Source organism: Falco naumanni, chromosome 2 (genome assembly GCF_017639655.2).
Source record: "Falco naumanni isolate bFalNau1 chromosome 2, bFalNau1.pat, whole genome shotgun sequence".
NCBI lineage: Eukaryota > Metazoa > Chordata > Aves > Falconiformes > Falconidae > Falco > Falco naumanni.
In genome coordinates this window covers 14,022,560-14,045,530 of record NC_054055.1, presented here as the reverse complement: position 1 = coordinate 14,045,530, position 22,971 = coordinate 14,022,560, and the positions used below count along the sequence as shown (strand labels likewise).

The following is a 22,971-nucleotide window of genomic DNA, read 5'->3' as shown; positions in this document are numbered from 1 at the left end:
TGGTAAGGTTAAGACAGTCTGTTTGCCCTCACATGGCTGCAGGTGGGTGGGAAGGTGAGATGGGAATGAGAATGCATAACATACTATATTTTTTTGCAACCAAGGACAGACTTACACAGCTGACCATCTCTGCCATGGCAGATAATTGGAGAAATGTGCTTCCTTTCAGTCCAAAGTTTAACACTGAGCTTTCCCTGAATGGTGGGACATAAAGGCTTATCCCCTCCTAGATGGCCTCTCATAGCTGACCCCGTGCTCAGCATCCTGTTTGTGAGACTGTGCTGCTTTTGATAATTCCAGAGAGAGTTGGAGAGATATAAGGCCCATCCACAGGGACGTTTATTCCATCTCTAGATATGTATAAGACAAACCACAAACCACTATCCTGCATTGCATCTTATTTTCTTTTGCAGTGGCTTGATGGATTCGAGATGGCTGAAGTCTGATAATATGGACCCAACATTCAGCACTGGCTCCTATGAACCTAGCCTTAGATTACTGACACGAACTTTGCTGCAGAAACACGGTTGAATTCAGTGGGAATCCGGGGCCAAATACTGCTGAGGACGTGAGTTTACTTTTCTCATGCCAGCTGCCCTAGCATAATGGCTTCTTTGGAAAACATAATCTTTGCCATGAAGCTCACGTATACTTAAAGACACCATAGGATAAATATAATGAACCACAATATCATTTTGAGCCTAAAATCATTACTGAAGTCCCATAACAGAACAGTTCAGTGTGCTGCAGGTTGCAATAAGGAAAGCAAGGGCTTAAATGTACCATGTTTCTTGTGCCAATGGACAAAATGAGCACACGAAGGAAAAGTGATTCTTTAGTGTATGCAAATTTATTCAACTCTGCAATTGTTTATTTACAATTAATGACTGATACCAACAGATGAGGTAAAAATATGAGGTATTGATATGAGTATAACATTTAAAAATGCAATTATCATAATGTATTCTCAATGGCAATGTAACAATAAAAATACTGTGGTATCTGAATGGTAGACATGGCATAATGTGCATTTTAAAGAAATTTTATGTCATTGATACACAGCTTAAAGATGCCATAAGCACATGACTGAGCTTCTGCAAGGGTAGGACAACCCTACCTTGCTAACAGGTGGCACAGGACCCCTTCCAGCTAAGTGATGACTTGTCAGACAGGATAAAACCACTGTCCAGGTTTTCCCTTCATTTTAGTAAGAAATTTTTACTGTTAGACAATTGCCATTCCGAGGGCCAGAAATTCTGTGCCCGTTAATACTGAGGCACTATTGTATTCGTTTATGCAAACTAATGTAGCAGAAGTGCTCTAATTGGTGGTGTTTTGGAAAACAGCTGGCACAAAACCTGCTGCCTTGGCTACAGGCGTTTGGGGACAAGGTGCCACTTTCTGGGGCGGCAATCCTGCTGGAACCAGGGGCTGGCCCTGCCCTGCCAGCTTACAAGCCACGGCTTGCTCCTGGGAAGGCTGGACCTAGGCACCGTGGGTGCCCTGCGGCTGGCTGGTGACTGCCAGACCTCAGCACGGTCATGCAAGGGTGTGAGCCTTCCCCTGTCTTTTACACTTGAAATCGGGCAATCCTTGCATATTGCCTTGCTGGCCCTACGCTCAAGGCAGGAGGAGCCCATGGGCAGCCAGCCTCCCTCATCCTATGAGTTACACAATAAAACACGGGTGAGAGCTCACGGGGGAAGACAAGAGTGGCTTTGTAAGGGTCCTGCTGTTCCAAGGGGACGCTGTGCTGGCTCACCCTGCCTCTGTCCACTGGCTTGCTTCCTCGGATTGCAGGACTGTCCCCCACCGGTGCAGCCCTCACATGTGTGCACAATGGCACCGTGCTCTAGCAGCTATCAAGGACCACACGTGGTCCACCCCACAGCCCCTGTACCTGGGGCAGGCTCAATGCACTGGTTTTGAAGAGACTTCCCCGTTTAGTGAATCAGGGCACAAAGCCATAGCTTCGAGTAGGAAATGTATCCTGCTTAATTGATCTCATACTAATCTTAATGGATTTTGTTGGAAGGACTGAGCTAAAACACTGGCTATGAATGACACAGCTAATTTATGCAGCAATAAATAAAGTCAAAGTGAACAAATGCGATTAATGAAGAACAGTATTAACAGGCTTGTACATTCTTATTGAGTCATAGATGTAATATCATTTTTGGTCTTAGGTTAGTTAAAAACAAAACAGAACTCTGCCTCAAAGGTAACGTTGACAAATTATTATTATTATTACTTTTAAAGCATTCTTCCATTAGCAAAATAATAGGTCCCTGAAAATGAAATTATTTAATAGGCTTAAATGGCTCCTACTCCTCATAGTCAGGGGCTAATTCTGCTCCCACCAATGCCTACAGAGGCAGGGACATGCAGATCAGTGCAATATAATATGAAAATGCTTGCTGTTACTATAAAAGCAATTTTTCCAAGCATAGTCTGCATTTCATTTAGTCTTTTAAATCTCAGAGATGTGTTTAAAAGCTTAAAAAAGTTCAGTTATTTGTACAGTAAGAATATTACAAGGCATGGTATTCATCTGCATGTTTTTGTGTCCATGGGATATGGAAAATCTGCTTTGGAGATTTTTAACAGCCATCTCTATGGGAGAAGGAAAGAACACAGAAACACTCAGAACATAGACAAAATCCTAAAAAAAAAAAAAAAAAAAAATAGTTTACAGCTTCATAACTTACCAGTCTGATTTCAGACACCTCGGTACATACAGCATTATCTTGCACTCTCCAAGTCCAAGCAGTTACTTTGAATGCTGCACGTAGTGAGGGTCTCTAGCGGCAGATATACCATTAATTAAGGCAACAGGTAAGTTTTCAACACCTTGTACTAACAGTCACAATTCTGCAGCTGAATATAAATGGCCTATCTCAGTTACATTTTCAAATATTTAATTTGGTGAAACTGATCTGCTCCTCATTATTTTTCAACATACAGTAACCTCCTTCTTCCTCAGCTCTTTTAATTCTTCCTACATCTATTTCTAGGTACCTTCTCACAGCATACACAAACACGAAACACAGTTGAGAACAGGTGTTTCTCTTATCACATGGATGATGCCTGGTAGCCCTGTGACAACAGCAAACACAGATTATGTAGCAGTGACACACTAAGAAACAAGTGACAGATTCACTTCAGGTCCAACTGATGCAAGTGATTTGCACTGAGTTATATACAAAATAATTAATTTATACATATACATATATATATAGATATAATATAAATATATACATACTGTACATAGTTTATTTACAATTAAAATATGCTTCTTGGAAGCCTTTAAATACCAGAGTTATGTAACACACAAGTAATGGCAATAGTCTGATTTTAAAGTAATAATGATAAAAGCTCTCTGAAGAAATGTTTACTTCAATAACTGAAATTAATACAGAAGGGATGTGGCAGGGGGAGGTGAAGCCTCCAGAATAAAAGAACTTTCCTATAAAATTCCTGTTTCAGCTTTGTACAGACCCAGGTCCGGTCAGATTCCTGCTTTCAGCATTCCTGGTCCCTGCCAGACCCGGATTTACGCTCATATGCTCCCAGGAGCACCTCCTCAGATTTTTGTTTCTGGTCCCTCAGCAATCAGAGGCTGAAATGAGTTTCTGATCCTGGCAACTTCTGCTGCACACAGATGTCCAAAGCCTTTGTTGTACCACTCTGGGGAACGTCCTCTGAAGAAACGGAAAGAGAATTATTGAGAAACTCAGATACTTAAGAAGTATACCCCGCAGAAAAAGGCCTTCCATGCTTCCTACTCCCTTGCTGCCCACAGTGGTGGAGCCTTCAAATACTTGTCATTGTAAGTGTACTCTGAAGTTCTCCCTTGCAGTAATCAAATAAGCAGATTTTATTTCTATGATCACATCATAACAGCGGTAGATGCTGAGTGGAGAAATGAGCTTGATGGATAGAAAACTGCAGCAAGACTCCAAAGCAGCAAAACTACTTCGACTGTGTTCTCTGTTCCCCAAACCTGCGGTCCCCAGTCTGGAGGTTTTTGCCCTGCTGAATGGGCATCTGCTTTTTGGGGATACTTACTTCAGGTCAATCCTGCAGATGTGGGTCAGCCTGGCTTTCCCTGAGCCACACGGCTCTATCAGGTACTGAGAGTCCATCACGATGGCTCGCACAGCTCCCATAAGAGGAGCCTCTTCGTGCTCTACAGAGATGGCAACCAGCATGCACATCCCCTTTGGCAAATCTGTCCTCCACGTCCTGCAGCAACACATTGAAGATGGAATCACTTTAGTAACAAAGCTTTTGGGCACAGGAGCAAGAATCAGGATTAAAACTAAAGTTTGCTTGTCTGTCTGTCCTTGTTATTGCCTACAAGGCCACTGGACTGTCCCAGGAGGTCCTGGAGATGCTTCGTGTTCCCCAGCAGGGAGTCAGACCATGATGTGGAAAGGCCACCCATCTATGTTGCTGCAGGCTCCAGGTGGAGAAGTTTTTCTTCTTCTTCACATGAGCATTTTGTAACCATTATAAATTACAGGGCACGATACGGCCTTTTGCAGACAGAAGTTTTGAAAAGGAGATAAAGTGAGCATAAGCCACCCAGCAAAGGATGAAATGTTGCATTGCACCCACACAAATTTATAGAACAAAAAATACAGTTTAGCATAGCAGAAATCCTCTCTACTACCCACATTGACTTCTGAAACTCCCAGAACATCAGAACATGTTTCAAAGGTATCCGAATTAAAAACAAAATGCCCTTTCATTTTTTCCATCTCCCAAGTTTCTAGCCTCTCTTAAATGCTGCAGAAATTCTCCACCAAGTTCAGGAGACCTAGACTTTAATACTTAAAATTTTTCACTTGTGCTGTAAGCATTCTCTACATATTCTAGTGTCTCACATCTTTCTCATCTGCCTTGAATGTCACAGGATAGGTCTGTGCTCTTTCCTATGCTGCAGAAAGAAATGAGAAATTCCCACTGTGCTGTGTGATGTACATCATCTTGCCACGGACTGTCTGAGACAGGGATTATGCTACCCTGGGAAGTATCATGTTTTAGCAGGTAAGCTGCTTTCAAAGGCTGTTGAAGTTTGGACTTCAGCAGATAATTTTAACATTCTGCAATTTTCTTATATGAAATTGAGCTGTTATTCAAGACACTGCAGAAAGATAGTGACTTCAGAAGGTTTCACATGTGTCTGTGCATTAATAAAAACGATGAGCTATCTTGGCAGATGAAACACACGGAGAGGACGAAATCACACTTCAGATCTACTGTGAAATGCTGAACCATCTACTATGAATGTCTGCACAGTGCTTAGATGTGACCATATCATTTTGGTAACTATGCAGCACTTACTTGGGCCATTTGTGAAATGGAAAACTGTATCCCAGAGACTGCAGAAGACTTATGATTCCTGTTCCCAGTTATACAGATTTAGGCCAGTTTCTGTACTTCTTTAAATATCCTACAGTAGCAAAAATGGGTATGGCACCTAACCCACAGATATGCTGTGATACTTACTGAATGTTAAACATTTCAGGAATTTTTAACAAAAAGCAATGCCCGGGGAGGACAGCTGAGACCTGCGTCAGATCCCAGGCATATGAAACATCGCCCCTATTTCCTTACCATTAGAGTCTTCTCAAGGCAGCCTAATCCCCTTGTTATGACTGTTAACTTCAAATTTAAAAAAAAAAAAAAAAAAAAAAAAAGAGAGAAAAAAAAGAAAAAAAGAAAAAAAGAAAAAAAACCCAACTAAGTTTATCCTTTCACAGCCAAAACTTTGATTGGGAAGGAGAAAATCACAGTCTGTTAAAATATATTTATTCATGTCCCCAGAGGGGAATTATAATTTCACTGTTCACTCCCCACCAATCACAAGGTATCAAATTGGCTGCGATACTGCTGGCTAACCTTGCTCTACACTTAACGATATAAATCAAAAGAGATAAACAACAGAATCTGACAGATCTGCCTGATGGCTGCTTTCACCCCTTAAATACCCACCAGAATTCAGTTTTATGATATGTATTTCAGTCCTTGGGGGTCATTCTGCCTGGGTTAGTGAAAAGAACGAGAACTTGATGGCAAGCTTTTTTTAATGGATGTGACTGCATGGCAGGTCTTTAAAGAACATAAACAACCATGAAATCTAACAGTAAATAGTGGCAAATTTAAGGACAGAATTATGGTCATCAAAACCTCCCTGCTGCTCCCAGACAACCTTCTTTGTGCTATGCAGAGCGCCAAATTTATCACTAGTTCAAGTCAATTATATAAGAAAATCAGTTACAAAATAATATAAATAATTAGAATAAATATAAAATAATTAATTTAGCCCAGTATACTGTGGGAAGGCATAGGAAATAGAGTAATGGGAGGACTGATGTTTTAACATTATAAAGAACTTAAAGAAAACAGTTTTTATATTTTCCCCTAAGACTTCCAACAATTCTTCCCTTATACTGGTAATATCTGCATGTTATCATTCTTTAAGAAAATACTGAAGTTCATAAAATATAATTATAATAGTACATCCCTTTTATTTGGCTCATCTTTTTCCTTCAATCTTTGTGCCCTCTTATACAGTTCTAACTCACTGGGATATCTCCTTTGTCAAAACTGCTTAGTATTTCTTTGGTGCATCATTCCAATCAAAGAAAGCAGAGACCAAGAATGGGAATGCACAGAATCATCCTGAAATAAATAACTGTAGGACTGATTCTGTAAGTGAAATGTCAGCAGCTCCACAATAGCTCCTAGCAAGCAAAGGGCCAGGATTTCAAAGACAGAAGGTGCATAAGAGGCAATTTTTTTTGTCTGCTCTGTACAGGCAGATAGACAATGTCAGAACTGGGATTGAGTCTGAAATATTGATACATAGCTATACATTTATTTGAGAGATGTCATCCCCTAGAAGGCAGTCAGAATACATATCTACTGCCTCTTTCTGTTCATTTCCACACTAGGAGTTTTATGGGTTAGCATTTCTTGGTCTACAAAGACTGCAACTGCAAATCTAAGATAACAACTTATATAGACATCGTATAACAACCTTAGCTTAAAAGCATCGCTATCTTCTCTGCTAAACATTTGGCTCTTAAACATCAAACATTCCCCAGAGAACAACAAAAGCAGTGTAAAAACCAATTGGGTTCTATTTGCACTGTTTTGATAACAAACAAAGCTAGGAGAGAACAGCAGCTATTATCAGACATCTGTTCTAAGGAAGAAATTATATTTATGGCCTCAGGGGTATGTGCGGCTCAAATTACATCAGAGAAAAGGTCAGCATACTCTAGGTGTACAATTTTAACTCAGTTTGAGAAATCAACGCTGCTGCCCAGAAGCAGAGTTCTTGAAGCACAATTATACTGATGTGAAGGCTGAGATAAGACCAGATCTTCCTTGTATGCACTGCAAGAAGCAAAGGTACTGGAGAACTGCCCTTTGCTTACCTTAGGATGACAAAGTCTCGGACAGGATGAGGAGCCATGCTGTTCAAAACATACTGGTAAACTTCTGTCTGCTTGTCCAGGCTCTCAACCACCTTCCACTGCAAAAAGTCCTCATCCCAGAGGTGACGTTCTCTCAGCACTCTGTTCAGGACGACTGATGGGGGGGCTTCAACTTCCACCGAGGCTTTCCAAAGCCTCAGCGGGTTCCCATCCCCAACCTGGAACAAAGCAACAAAGAACATAACCCCCCATAGTTTATATGCCTATGTTCAGCAGAGGATAACCACGCACAATATCTTGACATGGGTATCCGACTTTAGCTTAAAAGCATGCATATTTCCTTGCTAATCATTACTATTATTGCACGTGCTGCTGCTCTACTGTATGTGAAAACATAGGCGTCCTAGTCCTGGGTGGAAAAATGAAATGATACATTACTTCTGCTCTCACACCAGTGTATATCTGGACCAGTTTCCATACAGCCAGTGGAGCTGCTCTATTGGGTCTGGTGCGACAGCCACTTTTTTTCAACCCTAAGCATCCTAAGTGTAATGAAGAATATGTGTGTGCAGAAGTAAAAACAAACATTAAGACTGAAACCCTAGGCTGAAATAAAGCTACCACCCTGGGCAATCTGATGCACTAGCTGGGACTGAGGGTCCATTAGCCCTCCTGGTTAACTGGTGGAAGAGCAGAACATACATTGATTCAGTTACCTATCAGGTACAGAGATGTTTGCTCCTCAAAATAGTTGCAAGGGAGGTATTGGGAGAAAGCCTTTCAAAGAAGGAACACACAAACTGCTTGCTAACCCTTCCTAGTGCACAGCTCCTGTTACTTGTTACACCTCCACAGCATGCGATAAGGGGAGCGGAAAGCGCTTGGCCATGCACAAGATGAATGTCCTAAATTCCACACACAGCTTTTCTGCATGGTTTTAGGGGTTATATTTCAGGCAGCAAACAAATTAACTGTAAGCACTGGATCTTGCATGCCCTGCTTATCTAACTCCTCCCTACCCTAGCACCCTCACATACCATTGCTAGTGCTCCAGAAACCTCCAGCACCTCCCACAGACCCAGACCTGTGTTCCCAGAAACTCACCTTCCACCCCTCCCACCTTATATTATTTTATGTTGTTATAATTCCTTCTCCCCAAAGCTCCCCCAGGCCCCCTGCCCTGGAGCTCCAGTGACTCCCAGTTCCCTCTGCCATCTCACACACCCTTCACCTGTGCGTGCCCTTACCCACTCCCTCCCCTCTCCCACATCCAACCCCACCTGAGCCGCGTTAGTCCCTGCCCAGCCTCCTGCAGTCCCCCCCCTGGAGAGGTCACTCACAGAAGCTGGCTGCAAACCACAGTAACTGGGATTTCTTTGCCTTAAGAGAGAGGGCTTGTGCTTTCCCAAACAGGGATAACGCTGCCTCCTGCGCTCTCACCGTCCAGATCCCACACTACTCCCAGTGCTCATCCCCTACCTAACCAGTGTCACCCACCCCTAATCCATACCCTCCTCTTGCTAGCTGCTGCTGGTTTGCAGACCTCTGTTTTGCCGTTAATTTTGCAGCAGCCCTGAATCCCATTGTCTGCAGGGACCCTGCAGTACCCTCCTCCTGGCCGCAGCTGTCTGGCTTTCCCTGTAGAAGTGACAGAGCCTGGAGCAACTTCAGAAATTTTGATACAAGTTGCAGATAGCAAAAACCCACTGGAAACAAAGACAAGAGGATCAGGGATAAAACTGGCCATATGGCTGGCCTGGCTAAGTAAAGCCATGGGCAGACTGAAGGGTTTTTTTTTAATACCTATGTTCTGGCTATGTTGTCCAAACTGCTGGCAAACAACAGGAGATGGTCAGAAATTTTGCCTGTCCCACAGTCAAAGAGCTTGCCCAGGTAATGTTAGCTGTTGTTTAAAGTCTCAGCTCGCTTGCTTGTTGCACTGTTTGCTGTACCCCTTCCTTTACCCATTTTGGAGACCTTAGCTTGCTTCGTGTGCTTTTTCCTGGAATCTCATACTTGAATCACTATTATATTATATATTTAACTGCTTTTAGTAGTTTTTTATTTTTTAAAAAAATATATTACGTGCCTCACCAGACAGAAGGGTAAGTATTTAGCCATGCAAAAAGTCAGGGTGTATTTTGCTTTGGATTCTTTACTGCTTCTTCCATGTCTCCCCAGATTACCTTTTTGTAGGCAAGTTCTGTGTTTTCTATACTGGAACACGTGACCCATCCTTTGAATTTCTCTTTTGCTTCTTTTTGGAGATTCTGCATGAGACTTTCCAGGTACATCTGATAGTTCCCTCCTTCCTCATCCACTTGTTTCCCAAGCTCGTCCAGGGTGGGAGAATGCACTTCTGCGTCAACATAGGAGTTTCGAGACTGGGTGACCATCTCATGCGGGACCTGTGCCACATAAGGGAGGGAAAACACACAGGAAAAACCTCCTGCTGAAAACTTTTTCTTAAGGCAATATATTTCTAGGCTGCTTGATCGTTCAGCATCCAATTGCAATGAGCCTATGATCTGTAAAACAGATACCTAGTCCTGTCTTTGCTTCTTATGCAAGATGGGAAATCGAAGTAGCGTAACGAAACAGTCTGTGGCTCAGAATAGCACTACTCATGCAGAACCGTATTAGACTGATCAACTGTATGTCAATACTCCTCTAGCCCCCAGAAATGTTGCCTCGTGCATCTGAGGAAAGGAGATATGAGCATAATCTCTCTCCACCTGCAGTGGAAGTAGTTGCAGGAATGACACTATTTCCCTATGTGGTTTTAACTTCGTTGCATGACACAAAAATAAAGTGTATCAGCTCTTCTTTTTGAGATGAATAAATTTTAATTGAGGTGTTAAAAGCACTATAATAAAATGAAATGTTAAACCAGCAGATTTTGATTTTAATTAGACTAAAATTTCCTAATCCAGTAACCTGGGTTGAAGACTGCGACAGAATAATTACCCTGCATTTTTAATAGTTGCAACTTTGAACGCTAGAAGGGAATAGTGATAAAGAAATGAGATAAATAAACTTTAGATGGAGTAAGTTTACAAATAAGTGAGGCACCATCAATCTCTGAGCTAATACAAGACAGAAAATGTAAGCATAAACATAAATACTTCAAAGGTTGCTGCATTATGTGGCCATGAATAATGCTGTTTGAGTCTCTCACCTCAAAAAGTTTGTTGCATTCCATTATCATGTGAGCAAGTCCCTGAGTAGCTGCCAAGTTTTCACTGAGGTCCTTCTGATCAGGCTTCCCTGTCGCATATTTTTTCTGTATTACTCTGTAATTGAATTCAGTGTCTCAGGTAAAAAGAGCTGAATCTTTTTAATATGAAAGCAAACAGCAGCAGGATGTTCAGAACACCAGAGAGAAAAGCCTATCCTTAGTTTTTATTTATCACAAAGTTTATTCAAACTGTTGAGCCTTTTTTAAAGGAAAAGTAGTTACCTAAAATATATTTGAGCCAAACATAAAAGCAGAAAAGGTTATGCATGTCCTGCACTAGGTATTGTACATTTTGAAATGGATTTCTGACAGACATCATGTACAGTAGTTTATGTTGTTACTGCCTAAAGCGCTTGCTCAGTCACTGGTTATACATGTACATGACTAAGAATCTCTGTGTACTCTGAACCAGATGGGTTCAAAGTCAGGATGGACATCAAGCTGGGACCACTAACATTTAGCAGGGTCTATGCCCTGTTCAGTCTACATTCACCATGTTACATACCGCCTTAATGTGGCCTGAAATAAACTTGGTTTCCCAAGTGGCAGAACGTAGCCTGAAAACAGAGAGTGAAAGACCACTCACTGAAAATCTATGTATTCAAATCCTTTAAAACATGGTCATATTAAAATCTTTAAAACAAAATCCTTTGACTTCAACAGAGCAAAATCAGGCCCTTTCCCTTCACAGAAGCCAACATTACTTATGCAAAACTCAGTAGTGCCCCACTGAAATTTTGCACAGAAAGCAGGCACTGCGCATTCACAACAGCCAGACAGAAATGCCTGCTGGGCTTGCGAAAACACCTTCTGTGCATGTGCAAGTGTGCTTATAGCTCTGCAGCACCAGCTTTTCCCTCTCAGTAAAGCTTCACCCTGTGTAACATGTGCTGGAAAACATGCTTTGGAAAATTTTACTTTGCATACCTTTAGAAACACTGAAGCATAACTTTGTACTAAGGACATGACTATTTATAGTGTTGAGAAGAAACTTACCGTGGCGAGCTTTCTTTTTTCACTATATTGAGATGGAACAGGGAAGGAGCCAGGCAGACAGCTATGTTCATAGGAGTCATCTGATTCTCCTCCACAGAGGTGACGTCGCTCAAGAAGCACAGCAGGGTCTGCAAAACCTCCCGGTTCTCGTCAGACATCAGCATGATGGCTGCCTGCACCGCCTGCAGCCGCTGCTCCTTGGGGACATCTGAGGAAAGGCAAGTGACATTGAGGGGGGTCAGTTGTAAGGTCAGGTAAGGAGCCAGAAACAAGATAAGAGTTTCAGACATTCACACTCTGGGAATGACTTTCTAAAGAGGCAGATGACAGGGGACGAAGGGGCAAAGACCAGCCGGTTGTTGGAAGGCCGTGGCATTTGCTCCTCCAAGCACAGCTCTCCTAGCCAGGGTAAGACATCTCTCTGTTCATTTGAAAGGCTCTTCCCCAAGAAAGAGACTGAACTTCATTTAAAGTTTATGATGGGAGAGCAGTACTCGGTAATCATATCTTCAAAGGGTATTTTTCAGGTTTCTTTTGTCCCCTGGGAAGACAGTTGAGAAGCGTTAGGGAAGCATCGGGAAAATACTTATACTTGTGTCCTAAACCGTAAAAGAGTTTAATGAAAGCGGTAATGGATATGCTTACATAGTGCCTCAGACAGATTAATTTCTAAAACTACCATAAAAGTTTTCTCATTTTGGATTTGGAGCCCTCCTCTGGGTATTACATATGCTCTATATCATGAATGGAAGAAGAACTAAAGCAGATTCACAGTAGAGGGAACAGCCAGCTTTTAAACTCTGCCTGCTAGCCTTGTATGAGCACTTTATTTTAAAAGCTTTCAGACACAAATGACAAACTGAACACAGCCCAATGCTTCTGACTTTCTAGAAGTGGCAAGGACAGGTCTTTCTGAGAAGTCAGAGGAGCCTTTGCTAAATCCACGCAATGTGTCTTTTTTCCTCCCATAGCCTCCTGCTACTCCCTCACCCGTGCTGCTGCACTGGTGAGTGTGATGGATAGAGAAGACCAGCCAGCCCTTCAAGTCATAAGTAAACATTAGGCAATTGAGTGTTTTAGGAAAATGGAGCAAGTTTCATAAATGCTATGCCATATACACTACTACAGTAATCATCTCATCCCCAGTGTTACAGAAATCAATCCATTCTGGATATAAGAAGAAGGCCCTGGATATATGAAAAAGATCTTCAGTGAGACCCAGAAAATCAGAAATCCCTTGCCAATAGACTGAGAGGAAAAATCCTTTCTAACTTCACATTAATAATTTGTTAAACAGGATGAAGGGGAGAAAAACTCCCAGCTACAGATTTATTTAATTGCAGACATTATGAAAGACGATTGGTATCCCAGAAATTTTCAACATTTTTCTTTCTGTGAAAGGAGTTTTGACAGTACTATCTAAAACAGAAAAATATATTTGTTGTTGGACACACGGAAGAAAACCCACTGCTACTCATTCTTAATTCAAACATTGGTCTCCAGCATCTACAGAGCCCATCTTTTCCTGTTCCCACCTTGGTTCAAACAGACCCATCCTCAAGCCTTTCTGAAATCCTTTAAAGTAGGGGTGTGTTCAGGAATCATTATTTCCTCCCTCTAATCAGCAAAACAAAGAGTTCTTCAGACTTCTCATTGCACAAAGGGCTACAAAGTCAGCCCGTGCCCCTTTTTACACGTTTGTTTGCCGATAGCAACGTTTCACCTTCCAGCCTTGTGGCTGTGGTGAATCCTAATGCCAGGCTCCCGACTCGGAAATGGGGAGTCCTTCTGGCTACAGCCCTAACATGCCAATGACATCGAGACATGCCACGTCTCTCTTCCTTTGGCAAGGGGGTAGTTTACTTGCAGTCTCTCCTGTGCCAAGATAGGACATTCCCAATTTTCATTGAGCAACAGTTTAAAGGTGTTTTGTTTCCAAGGAGACGTAGAACATGTCCTTCCAGTGGATAATCTTCTCCTTGCCCACTTCACTGTGGGATTGATTGTGATTGCCATTTTATTAGCACCAAGGGTTTCTGTTGTGTTTCTGAACAAGCTCATTGACGTGTGCACAGGCAGACAAGACCTGCAACTTGTAAAGCAGGAAAGAAGAGGGGGAAATGATGGTCCAGGGCTAGGCGCCAGCTGTTTCAGTTCACTTGTGTCTCAAGACATATGTATGACCAAATCCACCAAATTTATTTCTAATGCTGTCTCTTACATGCAGGATCACAGCATTTCTCTGCCAGTTACAGACACTATGATGTTAAATACATTAGTGACTATGCGCCGCAGACAGATTTTTACAGTAAAGGGAGGCTACGGAAGTAACTTAGATTCTTTAGCACTGGGATTATACAGTGTTTAAAAATGGCCTTCTATTGTTTTGGCAGCTGAAACATCTGCAAGTGAAAAGACGAGACACACGTCTCTAGTGCTTCCAATTATTTGGCTTAGGCTGGCTGGGTATGCTTCTTCTGTATCTGCCAGAGCACTGGCTGACTGGCCTTCATAATGGACGTTGTCAGGAAAAACTCTTAATTCCTCTGGCTTTTCAGTGTTTTCCTCATTGTTTATTTCTCCCTCAGTCTGGAGAGCAGATAAACAGCCATTTCCTGATTTACAGAGATTTTCATCATTCTAATGCATTTGAGTCTCAAATTTTGCTGAAGACTGCTTATGCCAAAATGAAAAGAAAATCCTCTGGTTTTTCTCTTTCTCTGTGAGATCATTATATAAAAGCTGAGGATTGAAATTAAGGCAGCTTGTTTCTTGCATGTGCATTTTATTGACTATAATGAAAAGGCTATAATGTCTATGAAAAGACTGTAACCAAAAGTCACAGCACAGAAAGGGGCTGCACAGGCACATGTTCTCATGGTCAAGTACCACTTCTTCATACCCAGAAGACTCACTTGTATTGAGATGTCTGCATGAAATGGGCCCACAGTTTAAAGAAATCTGACAAAAATGTGTCAGCCTTCACACTTTTTATGTCCATGGCAGCCTGTCCTTCTGGCTTCTTTCCAATGTGAGGCTGATATTTTCAAAGCTTCTTAAGATTTGAACACTGTTTTCCCATTAAAATTGCTAGTATTTTGACACCGAAACCTTTAGGTGGTTCTAAAAATCTCTTAGTGAAAGATTTTGAGGGCAGAGAGGTTCTTTTACACATCTCAAAGGCCAGCAGAAAGAACCCCACCCAGACAACATACCAAAATTATTTAAAATATATTATTATATAATACATGGTATCTTTTAATGGTTTATAATGATAAAAATATTGCAACTTACATTGGTAGATGTGTAGAAAAGTCTCTCCCAGCTTACTTGTGAGCAGAGGTTCCGGCAAATCCCTGAAAAATTGCTTTACCATGTCTGCCACATCATATGCTGACTGGTCTTCATAGCTGACATTTTCTGGGGAGCTCTCATTCATCTGACGTAGGGCCTGGATTCGGGACTTCACTCCAGATTTTCGAAACAGACCCACCTAAAAAAGCACCATGTTGAATTGGGTAAAAAGAAAATGTTACTAAAAAAAACAAAATAATAATAAAAAATATAATCTATTACAGGGGACTTTCATCACAACCAAAGCTTGGAGCTTGGGTTGCTTATTTTATTCTAGGCAGGAACAAGGAAAATGTGCAAATGCAATGGTCATGACTTGCCCGCATATCCTGTAGGCAAGTGCATGCTCTCACAGCAGGATTGTGAGAGTTAATAATGCTGCTACTCCATATCCCATCCTACAGGGAGAATTCAGAATGCATGTGGTTTCCCTGCTGCCTGAAGAGTTTAAGCAAGATGCTCAGCTGATATAAATCAGTGTGGCTTGCTTGGCTTGGGTGACTGTCTGTTGATTTACTCCAGCTGAGAGTCTGGTTCCTCATGTTTATTTGGGTATATATTTTGAAGACTAACAAGAAAATATTATGCTCAGCTAAGTGATAAATGCTGTGGCAAAAGATTAGTACATCCTGGTAGAGCTTTAAAATTGAGACCAAATCTATTTTTTCCCCTTCCGGCTCTCTGCTTCCAACAGTTCCCCCAAATCCCACTGAAAACCCCAGTTTGAAAGCAGGGGCCACAGAGGGATTACTTGTGCAGTGTCACTAAGACACATTTTTATCCTGTTTGCTTTCTATTCTAAAGGAAGCGGCAATTCTTCAAATGATGCCTTCATGGCAGCGCTGCCCTTTCACGTCCTTCTCGTCAGTGGAATTCCCCTGGGGCGAATTCCTGAGCCTCAGCCACGTTATTTATTCCCAAGTGAGTTTACAGCATTTCATTTGGGAAGTGTTAGCACTGTTTTCCTTTAGTTTTGCAGGGGAAAAGGTGAAGTATTGAGAAAGACCTACAAAAAAGGCATATTTCTGGTTTCGAATTACAGACTTCTGTTCCTCCATGCCTACTGTCCTGCTGGTGGTCAGCTCAGCTTTCTGTGTGGCATAGTCCACCAACAAAAATGTGTAAAGGCAAGGAAACAGTGCCTTCTGGCAGCCTTCCCCCTACTTCTGTCAGCACAGAGTTCACGCAGGACCCTTCTCTCCCTTGAACACCTCCCATGCTAAACTATACAGTATTTAGGACTTTTGTTAACTTGCACATTAATGACGCTAATTACATAAATCACACACTGTGCAGCTCTGTTGGAGAATGTATTTATCTCTATGAACTGCTACACCAGATTGGCTGTGAGGCAGCTCTTCTGCTGCATCTTCTTATTGATGAATTTAGCATAACTTGTGAACTGGATTTATGGGTAGGAAGCAGAGAACTGGAGTGTGCCCTGTGTACAGGGTGAACTGTATTTCTGTTCACAAGTGAAGCTCTGCTCTTTGTTTCTAAGAGAACACAAGAAAGAGCATCCAGCTCTTTTCATCTGGTTTTCCCTTTCCCTTTCTCTTCTTTTCATATCCCTTTTCCTCTTAGAAATGTGTGCTGAAGATGCAGAAGGATACATGCTAATTCTATCAAAAAAATACAGTTGTGGCATGTGGTAGATAAATGTGAGAGCAGAGGCTCAGTTCTCCGCTTTTGATGGAAAGCGTCCTTGCTGGTATAAAGAATCTTTAAAAACTTCCAGCTAAGTCTGATTTGAGACGTCAGACATCAGATCTCACCTGTGCAGTCCCCCGCTGCACATCATTCTGCCACTCTTGATCTCTGTTTCTGTTTAATGGTATTTATCCAGACTCCTATTTCCCTTCTTCTTGGAAAAAATCATAATTAATCAAAAGAGGACAGTTCTTCACTTGATAGAACAAGATGTTTTAGTCTCTGTTCTGTAATATTACAGACTCATTCTGTAAATAAAATGGGACTATAAATCCAGTGATTTATCAGAGGTTAGTCTGGCCCAGTCTCTTTATTATCCTCATGCTGTGGATCCTCTGCCCTGCAAGTAGCCATATGATGCATGACAGAAATAAAGATACAGTTGAAAAAGGCAAAGCAGTTTCTGTTTCACAACCTGAAACTGAATAATATATCCTACAAATAATGGTGAGGCTCCTCATACCATCTCAGAGATTTCAGTGCCAGGAGTCAGACCTTACAATGATTTAGGGCAACCTCAGCTTTACCAAGCGCATGCAGTAGAAGCTCTGATGCCTGTTCAGGACTCCAGACTGCCTTCTGCTGCGCACAGAAGAGACACATAAGCAAGATGCTGGAGGAGACTGTAGGCTGCTCAGACCTCTGGCGAGGCATTAGAAGACTATGAATTAAATGGGAACAAAGGAAGTGACAGTAAAGCAGAGAGGCTGAATTGCCTGGAGGGTTTTGGCCTGGAAAGGGTTTGGGTGGGAAAATATTTTAAACGGCCCCAATCTGTACTTCTCCTTCATTTTATATTCAATATTTTCCCAATTCCATTCTGAGTGGAAATTCAAGCTGGGTTGAGGTGGGCCTCCACATAGCTCTGATGTTTCCTGGGAAGTAAAACCTCCCTCTTAAAGCAGATACTTGTCTGAGACTGCCCATGGACATGCCTTTTGAACCACCTCAAACCTCTCAAGAGCTTTTTCTTTATCTTTGGTTTTACCCTCCGTTACTTTCTCCCTCATTTATCCCCCCCTCCACCTTTTCTCTTTCTTCCTATTGCTCTGCTTAGCTGACAAGCCCAACCCTATGCCCACATCTGCTGTTCCTCATACTTGGTCAAGTGTCTTCTCCTCCAATCCCATCACAGGTTCCAGGTTTGCTGCATTATTTTTCTTCCTACTCTGGGTTTCCCAGCCAATACACAAACCCAGATTACCAGTGATAACCAGGGCCTGTTAGCTGTTGAACGTATTTCTTCTAGTTGTCTCTATGCATCTTCCCTTTCCATCCCCCATTAATACATTTCCAACAGGCTACTAATTCCACCCTTCAGCTCCCACACTACATATGACAGGCACAACTTGTACCACCTCACTTTCAACACCCTGGGGTTAGACGTCAAGGTCTGACCACTACAGGATCTCTTCACAGAGAGGAATGATAGGAGGGACCTGTGCATCCCCACCGACTGTAAAGGGATACGGTTGTGATTCACAGCAAGGCATTTAATTTTTGGACTTCCACTGTGGGGAAGATGACTGTCACCCAATAAAACAACCTGAACAGCAACCTGAACAGTGATCAGAAAATGGAAAGATTCAGAACCGATCACTTCCACTCTTTTCGTGTGCTTAGGACTAGGAAAGCAGCAAAGCCTGAGGAGTAACATGCTAGTTGCTCCTTTTGAACTTACAACTATCTAAAAGCAGTTACAGAGGAGTTCATATGACATGAGGTCAGTAATTGCAGAGGACTGAATGCAATCAGCTAGGGTGTCTCTCCCAGTCCTATGTTCACAAAGATACATATCCTCATCCTTAGGAGGAGAACAGTAAAAATATGCTTGGTATGTCCCTGCTCTGTAGCTAAAGGGAATAAAAAAAATCTGAAATACTTTGAGCATGAGGGTCTCCCAGCTGGCTTCTTGCAGCTAAGAACACTATAAAAGGAAAGGTACCATAATGGCTTTGGCATTGAACCCCTGCTGACCTAACTCTATCTGGATATATCTGACTTTGTCAACAAAATACTTTGAATATTGTGCTGAGTTTGCTCTCTGTTCCCTGACTTTTCTTTCTTTGCTAAGTAAATAAAACCTTTTGTACCATATCTTGTGAAATGGTGAATGCAGTTAACCCTCAGTGGCAACAGGCAAGCATAAGCAGTGCAGATACAGGTAGAAGCTGGGAGTCCTGATCTCTTCCCAGGCCTGATTCAATAGATATCAAGATCTCATGTATGTCTTTGAGGTAAGCTATGGTATACAAATGAGCAGGACTGGTTTTTTTAGCTACAAGAATTCAACAGATTAGCTGGATATAAATCTCAAAATGGCAAACTAATGGGATTGGCACCAAATATCAAATCATCAGAGGAGATCTGGCCCAACACGAGATACAACAGTCTTCACATAATTCTGGTATTAAGTACAAAAAGGTTCACCATTGCTTACTTAGGGTGGCTTTTCAGAAAAAAGATCAACGGAGTCCCTGAAGTAAAGTCCATACCTGATCTAGACAGTTGCTCCGTAAGTAGCGTAGCGCTTGTTGTATGCTCTGGGGAAGAGGCTGTCCTGTTCTCTGGACATGGACGATCAGGGGCACACCAAAGACGTTCTTGTCCTTATAGTCAGGGACTTTCATCCGCTTCATGAACTTTGGCACAGACCTGAAAATTAACATGAATATGCTGCATGAAAATATCAGAGTATTTACACAGTCTCTCTGAGTAACACTTCTGGCAGGAATGGGTAACCAGGGCCTTTTTTATCAAGACGGTAAAAAAACATTTCACACACAATACACTGACACTTTACAGTCTACATAATTCATGGATATCTTAACAACTTTTACAAGTAGATGGCCCCTGGCTCTAAAATATAGCGTAACTATTTGTTCTGACAAAAACCTTTTACTATACAGTTGTCATCCAGCTGAAGCCAACATGGTTTAAAGGATGCATTAGGGACTCAAAGGAATGGCCCAGCAAAGCATAGTGGACAGGGTATCTGAGAGAAAAGGAGGTTCACTCCTCTAACGCACTGAACAATTTTTATATTACCAGTTACATGATTTAGTGTCTCTATTAACTAAGAATTTACAGTAATAAATGATGGTGGAAAATCCCTGCATGGCAGATTCATCCCTGGTGTTATATGATTTATTTTAGTCGAGTAACCAAAGAGAAGCTGGTGAGCTTGCTTTCTTCCAAAAATGATGGTGAAAATGAGAACAAACTGGATTCTCTTTGTGAGAGTCATGACTGCAGTGGAATTAAAAAAAACCCAAAAACAACCAAAGAGGATGAATATGACCTGAATGTGACAAAGACTTTTCTCATCTGTGTGGGAAGGAGACAAAACTTGGATTAAATGACCTACTGAAGGAGCACAGCATATAACTTTAGAGCTATTTAGCGCTCCACTTTTATAAATCCTTAGAGACTGATTATACAAACTGAAATACCTGTTCAGGAGGGAAAACCTCTGTACAAACAGCAGGATCCAGAATTTGTTGTATTCTAGTCTGCTTATTTGGACTTGGTTAAGGTGAGATTCATTTCAGCATGGACGTTATCAGCTAGCCACAGGGAGCTGCACCAGAGGAGAACAGTGACCTGGGGGTTCATCTTTCTTAGTGAATTCTAGCTCTCTAACAGAGATTTGAAAGGAGTGAGCAGTCCAGACTGCCTCTATACCCACCATGCAGCGAGGCACCTCTGGAGGGTGACCCAAACCCTCAGCCTTGAATAGAATTAGCTGTTCTTCGGAGTTGCCCGTCTTTTTCCACTACCACAACAGCCGACCAACTTGCTCAGATTAGACTTGGAACTTTTTGGCGTGGCTGATGTCAGTGAGGTAAATCTCAGATGTATCTGTTTTTCCATTTCTAAAAGAAAACTTGTCTTATCTGGCTCACAGCTGAATTTAGTGGGATTCTGGTGAGGCGCTTTGAACATGGAAATCACAATGTAAATGTCAAGTCGTATTATTTTTGGACTCAGTGCCTCTGAAGGTTTCTGTTATCCTTTTGATTATTTCTTGGATACTTACAATCTCTTATCTGTGCCCACTTCCATTCTGGTATACCTCAGTCTGTGTGGCCCAACAGGGTTCGTACACTATCAAACATGCAGGTTTCTGTAGCAGGTTGCTACTGAAGGAGCCACACTGCCAGCATTCATGTCCACCTGCCCTTCTGCCCTGGGTGACCACGTAGCTGTTACCCTCTCACACGGGTCCAGGCCTAGGCTAAAGCTTGCATCTTTTGATCTGTACAGAAAAGCCCTGTAACTGTTCTAACACCTCTTCTAAAGCACAAACGATATCAAATACATGAAGTATCAGCAGCAGCTGTTTCTTTTCCAATCACAAAATGAGTTCTGGGGAAGACTTACTGTAAACATTTCCTACTTTTAATCACTCTGTCCTACTCCTGTTTATTTTTCTGGAACTGGAGCGTTGTGAGAGAGGCTGAGGTTGTCTGTTAGAGCACAGGAATGAAGTCAGATGTCCAGGATCTATTTCTGACTTTGCCACTGAGTCACTGAGGCAGCAGTGGATTAAAAGGGACAGTTTCAGATTCTACAGCTGAAGTCAGTTGTTCCTCCTGATTGCATTTACTGAATTTACTATCAAAATAACAGCATTAGGAGAAACTGTCTTCTTCTTAAAATATCTCTTTTCCAGTTATTGATGGCACTCACCAGGTCCAGCCATGTTTGTTTGACATGGAGTACTTTTCCATGATGGCAGTAAGACGAAGCAGCGAGAATTTTTGCAGTAGATTCAGTTGGGCTGCTGACTGATTGCTGATGTGAAGTGATGCAATGGAGTGGCTCAGGTGATGAGAGATTTGGAAACTATGCCATCGTAATCGCCTTTAGCAAAAGAAACAATAGAAAAATCAGACAACTGCTTTAACTGGGCAGAAAAAGATACTGTGAGATAGGGATGGGCAATATACAAAACATACGTAAACATACACACACACATTACTGCTCATAGTGTGTCAAATAAAAGAAAATGTAGCTTGGAGGCAAATAAAACAATTTGCTCAATCGCTTTAGTTTGGGAGATGTTTTGATTTTTTAACATTAGATTCACAAGCGAGTGTGGGTCCTGTCCATGTACTTGGGGAAGCAGCGCTGCCTGCTGCGCCCTTTAGCCCACACACTTCCAACAGGATGTGAGAGATCCAGACTCAAATGTTCTCTCCCTGACTCAGAACTGGGATTTGACGCTTGGTCTCTCATCTCCCAGGGGACTGGCCTGACCACCAAGGTATTTGGAGATGAGGTTCTCCAAATATCTCTATTATTAAACACTGAAGGATTTTTTCAAGAAGGGACTGAACCCTGCGTCTCCTTGGCAAGAGCCGTAACCACCAAGCTATTGACCCACTTGCATCTTCTCTTTACTCCAATGCACTTTCTCTATATACTGGATGCATTGGAAAAAAACCATCATTTCAGTTTCTTGTTTTGCTAAACAAGAGGCTCGAATCCTAAAAGCTTTGGCAATGCTCTTTCACTCAGTAGTTTCCTTGAGTTCACTTGCTTGTGATGGTGGTGAGCAAGCGTGGGCAGCAGTAAACCATGGCACGGCAGAATCCTCTGTGAGGACGTGACAAGACTGGTGGCAGATCAGAAAATAGCAGGTATTTTCTCACCGCTTTTGCACAATCAAAGCCACCATACACACAGCAGTATGGATCCAAAAAGGCCTTTACCATGCTCCCTTGGCTCAATAGGAACTCATCCCTCTGAATTAAAATAGGTCTGCAAACTATTAACAAAATCCACTTCTCACTTTTATTAAGAAGCTAATTGTATACCATGATTTCATCCCATCATGTAAGGGACTGAGGCAGGGTAAGGCACAAGGGGATACATTTTTAAAGCAGACCAGTGCATAAAAACAGTGCACAAGGCCATTGATACATAAATACTGGGGTGCGTAACTTCAAAGACAAATTGAAAATACATCTCACAACATATACAGGGTCCTACTATGTAATCAGTCAATCAAGAAAGAAAAAAATGCCTGAGTTTGCTCTTTTAAACCAATTCTCAATTGATTCCACATAAGAATTTCCGTAGCAGGGCATCCTTTCTCCCAAAGTCCCACCCTTCTCTGGGAAATCCCCATGCCCGTACAGGATAAGTACAACTGTAATGATACCCTGCACCTTCTGACTCCCAGGCCGAGAGCTTCTGCTTCATTATGGATGTGTG

General features: G+C 42.0%; 1 protein-coding gene across 4 annotated transcripts in view; it reads right to left on the bottom strand.

Moving 5' to 3' along the window:
* Positions 1–831: 831 nt before the first annotated feature.
* The window catches only part of STARD13 (StAR related lipid transfer domain containing 13), a 296,712-nt gene continuing 274,572 nt past the window's right edge, over positions 832–22,971 (bottom strand). For all 4 annotated transcript variants that reach the window (XM_040583322.1, XM_040583325.1, XM_040583324.1 and 1 more), the window contains 9 exons: positions 21,442–21,615; positions 19,245–19,404; positions 14,980–15,178; positions 11,686–11,893; positions 10,630–10,744; positions 9,638–9,859; positions 7,452–7,669; positions 4,069–4,245; positions 832–3,701 (listed from right to left, as the gene is read on the bottom strand). In XM_040583322.1, the coding sequence (XP_040439256.1) occupies positions 3,584–3,701; positions 4,069–4,245; positions 7,452–7,669; positions 9,638–9,859; positions 10,630–10,744; positions 11,686–11,893; positions 14,980–15,178; positions 19,245–19,404; positions 21,442–21,615 (1,591 nt within the window). In that variant the 3' untranslated portion in view covers positions 832–3,583. The remainder of the gene's footprint in view (positions 3,702–4,068; positions 4,246–7,451; positions 7,670–9,637; positions 9,860–10,629; positions 10,745–11,685; positions 11,894–14,979; positions 15,179–19,244; positions 19,405–21,441; positions 21,616–22,971) is intronic.